General features: G+C 42.4%; 1 protein-coding gene across 1 annotated transcript; it reads left to right on the top strand.

Moving 5' to 3' along the window:
• The first annotated feature begins 548 nt into the window (after positions 1-548).
• LOC142775286 (uncharacterized) lies at positions 549-6715 on the top strand. Its single transcript, XM_075876621.1, has 4 exons — positions 549-567; positions 1607-1656; positions 3667-3870; positions 6499-6715. Exons 1-4 carry the CDS (start codon positions 549-551, stop codon positions 6670-6672), a joined length of 447 nt encoding a protein of 148 aa, XP_075732736.1. The 3' UTR covers positions 6673-6715.
• The last annotated feature ends 2136 nt before the right edge of the window (positions 6716-8851 follow it).

An 8851-nucleotide genomic window follows, 5' to 3' on the forward strand; every position in this document is an offset into this window, starting at 1 on the left:
GTAAAGCAAATCCAATAGTTTTCGCTGCTAAGATGGTATTAGAGTAACTCATGAGAAACACGACGTGACGTATGAGAGAGGAGGATTTAGTGCTGAGCGTCATCTCCATCACAGAGTGTTGAACATGTCGAAACGCGGTGGCTGCATATCTGGCCAATCAACTTTGTGGGTATGAGCCAAAATATTTTAGGCGATTAACAAACAAACAAACAAACCCGAGTGTGACACAGCAAAGAGCTCTAGATGTAGATGTATATCCTAAACTCATGGCTCACACCCACTCTGGGGGATCGGCCAAGAATCGGGTAGCTTACCAAAAAGAACGAATATATATAATTAAATACTGGCGAAAAAAAAACAGTTCCTCGGCGTTGTGCAGACCAGAAAAAGAAGAAGAATTTTTAAACCGCAGCGCGTGAAGATATCACGAGAAAAAGGCGCGTTGGCATGGAAGAAGAAAGACGTTTTACGTTCGTTGACACTTTGAAGTGGTTCGAGTGTTTCTGTGTTGTATTGAATTCGTTTGATCGATAGACGGATTTTCAAGTATGGGAGACATCTCGCCCGGTAAGCATATTTGCCTACATTATAGTTAAGTCATAATGCCGATGGGTAGCTCCCGCTGATCCTATTTTGCTAGACACGTTTTTATAGTTGTGTAACGTCACTTACAAAACAAGTGTGATCAGTGTTATCAAATGTGTACGGAGCAAGGATCCGACCACTTTTTTTGCGCGAATGGTGTGGCTACTCTAGAGTAAAAATCTCGTTACTATACGACATCACTCATGTTACTGTAATAGCACTAAGCGCAGCAGCAGACAAAGTACGCGTGTTGTGTATTTGTTTTCTGCATGCTTATGCGTTAGTACTTGCGATGAAACGTCCAATATAGCTATATAGCAGCAACGGCAAAACAACTGGCTCACTGATAGCTTTTTCATGCTGTGCACGGAAATATTCCTGGTTACAGCTAAACGCAGCCAACGCATAGTAGTTCTGGCAGTAAAAGCTTACAGTTTAATTCTTTGAAATATTCCTCTCTTACCGAAAACAAAACGACTGTGCGCCGAACTTTTATTTGATTGTGTCGACGTATAGACGAATTAGTATTGTATTACGCATATGTTGAATAATTTTAGCTTTGTGTTGTGTATGCATTACGCTTGAATGGACAATTAAACGCCGAATAATAAATCATGTGTTGCTCAACGACCAGCTTTTACGTGAATATTTGCTGTTTAAAAAATTTTTCTGATATGTGTGAAGGAGCAATTTGTTGTCTTGACTAAATCGTCATAGGCAACTCATGCTATCTTTAAACAAATTTGCGTAAGTTATGAGTAAATGCTACACAATATGGTTGGTTTTAAGGGAATTCGAGAATACTGATGAGGTGCTGTTTACCGTTATGTCAGGTAATGAGTTCTAATTGTACAAATCATGAGCTGTTGAAACTTAACGGAAGCTTTCCTTTCTCACTATATTCCCGTGCTTTCCATCATCACGTCCTACAACGAACAACAAAGGGAGCCAAGAAAGTAAGTTCACTTTCTTCTTCTTCTAATGTGAACACGTTTACAACAGTCTTCACCCTGTCTTATAGAACAGAAGAAGAAGTCCTCATCGAAGGTTCTCACGACACTCTTCCCAAGGGTGAGCTCCCTACAAACGCCGTCACTCTGAAGTGTTGTAGTAAATCGTGAGCGATGACAAGCTGCAGCTGAGGATGGAATTCTTACAAGGATACAAGTAATATAAGTATACATAGAGCCTAATATTAACTTCATCTGACAATGGAACTAATTTCAGTTTGGGAGGAGCCTCGTTATACGACGCAGGAACCTAAGCTGACTAACATCTACCTAGCTAGTGAAAACATACACTAGAATGAGTGATTGAGTGGGTGAATAATAGAATCTTTTTTATAACGAATCTGATTAACTCTAGCGAAATTTTTACATCCTGTCCTATCCACTTTTTCTCCGTCTCTTATTTTTTTGCTCTCTGGGCAGCAAGTCAGTGAAGAAATTATTATAAACTCATTTCACACTCTTCTGAAGTCTGTTTTCAATTCTGTCAGCCAGCACGAGCTCACAGCATTAGCACGTGTATCATATCTTACTTTGTGCGTACGTCAAGTTTACAACAGATAAGGTGTTCTCCATGTGAGAAGCTCACAAATGTTTGAAAAAAAAAAGAAAGCGTGTCAATGCGTTAGGCAAAGAACGAATAGATTATAGTTATCCGCCGAAGTAAACCGATGTTTATGTGGGTCCAACCAGGTCTGAAACAGTATCTAGCGGCTGCATGAGAGCATAATCACTAGCGCAGAGCAAAGACAAAGCCTCTTTCTTGTGGGGCATGACACAATACAAAAGAGCGAGCGACAATTTTTTGAATTGGTGCATGGTAGTACGTTTGTTTGTTGCCTGCTGTGCGTTTATTGTTTGCGCAGCATTTGTTACCAGCTGTACGATCAAGATGTATATATATATATATTTTGCTTTGCATTCACTACTACACGTTGCTCACAAACACGTTGTTTCTCTACATAGGCTAATTTATACTGCTTGAACCTGGGGAAGCTGGTAATTCATGATGGTTTGAACAGTGCGGACATATTAGCAAAAGACAAGAAACACCGGTCATCGTCTGTGTTTTTTTCGTCGTCCTGGGCCGCTATGTTCCTGCTGTTACTACCATCGTGCTTATGCCTTCATTTAGAACGTATCTTTCACAGCGTAGAAATTGGCGTCAGACGAGCCCTCGGCACTCTAAGTAGTAAGAGGCTTCGTTATCATGACAAAAGAGAGTAACAACACATAAATTGTTTCGCGAACTCGGAAAATTCGAGAGCACCACCATATTCCCATGCAACGGGCCCGAAAATTAGGTGGTCATTAACTGCTGAGTTCAGGCTCGCCATTCACTGACACGTGCTCTGCAACAGCCCAAACATATAACGTAGTAGAATGAGTACTGAATCATGTAGTAGCCTCGCCAATTATTTACTATACGCCCATTGCAAACAATATTGTTGTTGATTAAACTGCATACATATTCGTAATGACCCTATTCTTTCATGAGCTCCGAGAGCAATGTCGGGGCAGCTTCGTTTCTTGATTAAGCTATGTGCTTTGCCCCTGTGCTATATATAGAAGGCTGCCATGTGACCTCCTCATTAGCCAGCCGGCCTAAAATACCCCAGACTAAAGGTCTCACACTCAAACTAACCGCCGAATTTCTCGGATTCTTGAGAGACTTCCGCCTATATAGACTCGTGCTTGCCATTTCGTAATCATGGCTGTTTACTCTGTTTAATTAATGGTGATTTAACTTCTATCATTCAGAATGAACAATAGCGAAGGCAAGTGAGAAGACAGTATTAGAGTTTCCGTCTTATGGTAATGCGAAATGACCTTTGCTTATCCAAAGTTCGACGTTCTTAATGCGCTGCCTTGTATACCGGTTTGTGTGCACTTTTGCAAGCCCAACAGTTTGCGGCTTCAAATGTTTGATACGCAAAACCTATAATCAATCACAATTGTGGTGCCTAAAATGTATTAGCTCACTGTGGACACAATAGAAAAAATGACATATGCCATTGGCTGCACATATTTTAAATTTGCGCTGAAAGCATGCCTATTGAATTCTACTGTGCAGATCCCGAAAGTAACAACAGTACTGCTTGAGTTCTTCGTGAAACGAGAAAGCAAAGTTTCCCTCTTCCGCGACCCCCTGTCACACTTCTGCCAGGAGCAAGTGGTTCTGGCGGCCCAAGACTGCTTACAGAAGTTGAACCGGCAAGTGATCACCTTCCAGGACATCCGCGACATGGTCGAGAACCTCATCGGCCTGCACAGTTTGGTGCGTGCATTGCCCCATGGCTCCACGGGTATTTGCTGTTATTTTGTAGGAAGTAAATGAAAAGTAAACGCAGTCGCAGGAAACCATTTCATAAAAATTTAGTGTGGGATCGAAGACCTCAGTGAAGAAAATTATGCCGCTTATGATAGTAACATGAATGAGTAGTGCAGACGCCGGTGCATTATTTTTTGCTTTTCTCTGGCCGAAAGAGGTATTTGAAAGATGAGTTGACATCAGGTAGAGTATTGCAATGTTAATGCGAGATATTAATATTTTAAATGCCCCAAAGTGCTTTTTTTTCTCACAATGACCTCTTATGAGCAAGTAAAAGCACCAAGGTCAAGCAAATAATGTGTCATTCGAATATGGTTGTTAGAGAAACTGAGAGTTTGGGGGGTCAATATCACCCGCTCAACACGTGTGCATACAAACTTCCAACGAAGAGCACTCTGTTTGTCGGAATCACGTTCTGAGACGCTTACTCTAAAGCAATCTATACTCTGCTTCAGAAGTTCCTTTCAGCACTGTGGAGGCTACAGGCCCCTCTGCTAACAGCAAGGGCGCTCAGCCCTTCTACATTTATTCATTCGTAACATGTGCTCTGCTCACCGTATAAACGCCGTCTGCTCACCGAATTGTAGGTATTATGGCTAGTTTATTACCTTTAAAATGCAGTAACGCTATTAAACAAGCAACTACACCGAGAACTTCAAGAAGCGTGAATTTTTTACTCTGCTCCAGATAGGTAGATGCTCATTCTGGCGAAGAACTTCACATTGTGGCTGTTTATTTCTGGCGTTATTCGTGGCTCTCGTATGTCGGTTTCTCCGTCGACGCGTTCCTTCGCGTGTCCCGTTGCAATGCTTCTTTTCTTCCTTTTTTGTTTGCACTGAAAAAGGATCCGACGCGCAAGGATGATGTGCGAGGTTGCTGGTCTGATATTTGGAGATGCAGCATTCTTGGTCTGACGACGCATTCTGAACACAGTTTTGGTGCGTTAGGCTTAGCTGGTGTGGCTAAGCAAGAAACATATCTCGCTAATACCGACAAAACGTACATGATGCTTTACTCTCCGAGTGAGATGAAACAAATTAATAGCTGATTTCACCATTTGTTTACTGCTGTCAGCGCAGTGGGCGTGTAGCAAGAGAGAGTCCAGATCGAAGCGGGAGGTCTCTTCTGGATAGCAGCTGCCAAGCTGATTTGTGAACACAGTGAACGGCGGTAACCGACACAAACATTTAAAGGTGTAAGAAATAAACACAAAGAAGAATAAAGATTTTATGTATAGACGTGGCTTAGAACACCAAAGAAACGCCAATTCTACCCAACCCTGTCAATTTCAAGGCACTTGTATGGGGGACTACGTTTCGCTATGCAATTGTGTGGCTTTCTTACGCTCTGTTGCTTTGGTAGTGCTGAACCAAAATGGTAGTACAGAGTATAGGGCTCTATAAAAGGCTTCCCCACGTCTATTTGGTAGAAATAGTCTCTTGGAAGTATATTCAAAATATTTTTATCGCTAAGTGGGCTCTGATAAGTATTTTGTAGATCTATAAATTTTATGTCACCTCAATCTTGTGACGCGGCGATACCATTGTTAGAGAATATCGGTGACAATAAGGCCGAGGACTCAGTTCAGTTACACACCCATGAATGTATACCAAAGCGTTCAGCTGTGGAGACATACAGGCTTACAGCAAAAGTGCGTTTACTTTATGAAGTAATTTAATTGATTTCGGCTGTCAGTACTAAAATACTGAGAAGATACATGACATTATTTTTTTCCATTTAAGCACTGTATGAAAACTCCACATGCGCCATGTTGTAAAAACGTAGCAAAAACAGATCGAATGCAACAAGAGATAACAGATATCAGGGTAAATACCAACTCAGCCCTTATAAGCTGTGCTGTCTCGTGTCACAGCCTCCACATATACCTATGTGGAGGCTGTGAAACGAGACAGCACAGCTGAATTGAAGATAGTGAAGCAGACGCATTTCTCTAAGTGATTTCGTGGAGCATTTGAACACTTACGCAAGATGTAGCGTTAATATTAAAAGCCAAATACTGAGATATCAAAGGCTCCACATAGCAGAGTGCACTAATATTGGTTAAAAAGTATTGTTATGTCTTTGTATCGGAGAAGACCTTGATGGTAAATTTAACGATTATAAAGTTTAACCGCGTTGTTGTTTGAGACCACAATTTAGTCATTACCCAGCAGACTGAGATAGTGCAAGCATTGCCACACTGATTGTGCGTGCGAAACGAGTTTGATTAGAGCAATACTATAGTGGATAAACCATGACTACGACCGTGCAGCTTGAACCCGGTTTACTAAACCCGGAACTACCCGAAACCCGGAAATACCGAACCCGAAACCGGTTTACAGAACCCGGAACTACTAAAAAAAGGGGGACCAAAAAGCTTTACTTGTGAATAACAAATGTAGTATGCTGTGACCGCGTGCCTCTACGCTGTTTGAGTGTCACTATGGTCGTGCACTGTGGGCCACTTGACTATTTGACAAAGCAGTATTAGTGTGGCTAACAAACCTCTGCTGTCATAGTACGTGCGGACCTGCTGGCAGTCGTACGTGGCTGTACAGCAACCCTCTCTCGCAGTGCATGAAACGGGCTCCGGAGACGGCGAAAGAGCTGGGAACCACAATACGCAAGCTGACCATTATCATTGGCGAGCTGGCGACTTCTCTAGAGAAGATCTGCGAAGTGAGCGTGACAGACTGGATGGCAATCGGTGACAGCGTGGTCAGCAAAACAGAAAAGGTGCGCATGTGAATACTTTCACAGGGGTTTTTGAATAGTAACCCAGGTTTGTCGTTCGAAAGTGTCTAAGGTATGAACGAAATGATGCGTGACACTGTACGTTTTCCTAATGATATTCTTTTATTTTCAATATACTGTTCTCGCAGTGTGAGGCACTTTAGGTGCCCATTTTTCTACACGTCTGGTTATTTCCAAATTTAGGAACTTAAGTGGTATTAGAAAGTACCGCGATTTCTATAACGCTACTTACGCTCGGCAACCTAGCATATTCCCAAATTTGAGGAAAATTCGGAAATGCGTTCATAATCAGTAAAACAAACTGTTTCCCCTCAGTTATACAAAAATAGTTTGCTCTTATCTAAAATACGAAGCACTTATTTATCCACCCATCCGTCCGTCCGTCCGTCCATCCGTCCGTCCATCCATCCATCCATGCATCCATCCATCCATCCATCCATCCATCCATCCATCCATCCATCCATCCATCCATCCATCCATCCATCCATCCATCCATCCATCCATCCATCCATCCATCCATCCATCCATCCATCCATCCATACATTCGTTCATCCGTCCACTCACTCACTCACTAATCCACCCAACCATCTGCCTACGTCTGGATGCTCTAATGATCATGTCTTTGGGTTGGTAGATGCCAAAAGTGGTATAAGAGGGCATCAGTGTATACATAACGAACATGATTAAGAGGTCATGACAAGAATAACGTGACTTGTTTGTGAAGTACGGCACAGAACCTTTTCCATCAGTCTCGCGTGCTACATATCGAGATGTGGCAGCCTTAGTTTACGGGTAGGCACCCCTGGTGGTTCAGTCTATATCCACCTTGACTTGTGACAGAGCTCGCATCAAAAAAAGTGTGATGCTCGAGCAGCCACTATTATTGATGGCTGAATTGTTCCGGTGAAGAATAAAACCGCCCCACCGCGGCGGTATAGTGTCAAAGGTATTCGGCTGCTGACCCGCGAAAACGCTGTAGGCACGTGTGCTCATAGTTGGGTGCACGTTATAAAACCCCAGGTGGTCAAAGTTTCAGGAGCCGTGCACTACGGCGGCTCTCATGATCATATGGTGGTTTTGAGACGTTAAACCCGACATAACATATATTGAAATAATAAAGGTCAAACTCTGCAGATATTTTTTTCATAAGGGGAACTGCTGTCGGCTCCTGGGAAGACGACTCGTAGAATTTTCAGTTTTTGAAAGGCCCCTACCAGCCTCTGAAAATACAAAAATCGAGCTTATAATTCTTCCCTGCATTTCTAGATTTTCTGATACACTTCGTGACGCATGAACATTTATTCATATGATGTAAATAAAGTACAATCTTTTGATTAGTCCATAAGCACAAAATATAAGTTACGAATTGCCTTCTCCTTTTCTTTCCATGCCGCTGCCCACCCGTTCTTTTTGTATCGCATGACTATTATGAGTGGTCAACTGATTTAATCTTATTTTGTGTGTTTTCGACTGCGCGAGCGGATATAAGAGCTTGCAGCCGACAAACGAGGAATATCGATAGGCTCCTCAGTTCTGGCATTGTACACGTGTTTTAAGAAATAGGTGGCGAGGAGGAGATACCACCTGTTTAAGAAGTGTAGTGAAGGCAAGAAAGTGACCAAACTGTCATCTTTGTGCTAGAGGTGCTGAGGGCGCCTTCAAGATACAGTTTGTGTTATAATGCTCTATGTATGCTTACAATGATGACGTCATGAGTATCCCACTGGCGTTAAATTGTCATGTTGCCGCATCTACACCTGACCAATGTGACATATTGGCAAAATACGTGTCAGTTTTCTCAAAATGAAGTGCTGATGATCCCTCCTTCTTGAGGGTCGATTAGTTACACAGCAGAAAGAAAAATATTATTTCGCATGCCTGACGAGTTTGCTCGAAACATCATTTACATGTTCGACTACTTTCCAGCGTCCACCACAGTGGTGTAACGATTACGGTGCTCGCCTGCTGACGCGAAGGCCGCCGGTTTGATTCCGGCCACGGTAGTCGCGTTTGGATGGAAGTGAAATGTTAGAGCCCCGTGTAATGTGCAGTGTCATTTCAAGTAAAAGAACAACATTTGCTCTAAAGCTTCTCTAGTCATACACTATGACGTCTCTCGTAATCTTATCGTGGTTATATTTTGTAAAACTCAGATAGAATTATTACGTTTTTC

Source organism: Rhipicephalus microplus, chromosome X, assembly GCF_043290135.1.
Source record: "Rhipicephalus microplus isolate Deutch F79 chromosome X, USDA_Rmic, whole genome shotgun sequence".
Classification (NCBI taxonomy): Eukaryota; Metazoa; Arthropoda; class Arachnida; order Ixodida; family Ixodidae; genus Rhipicephalus; species Rhipicephalus microplus.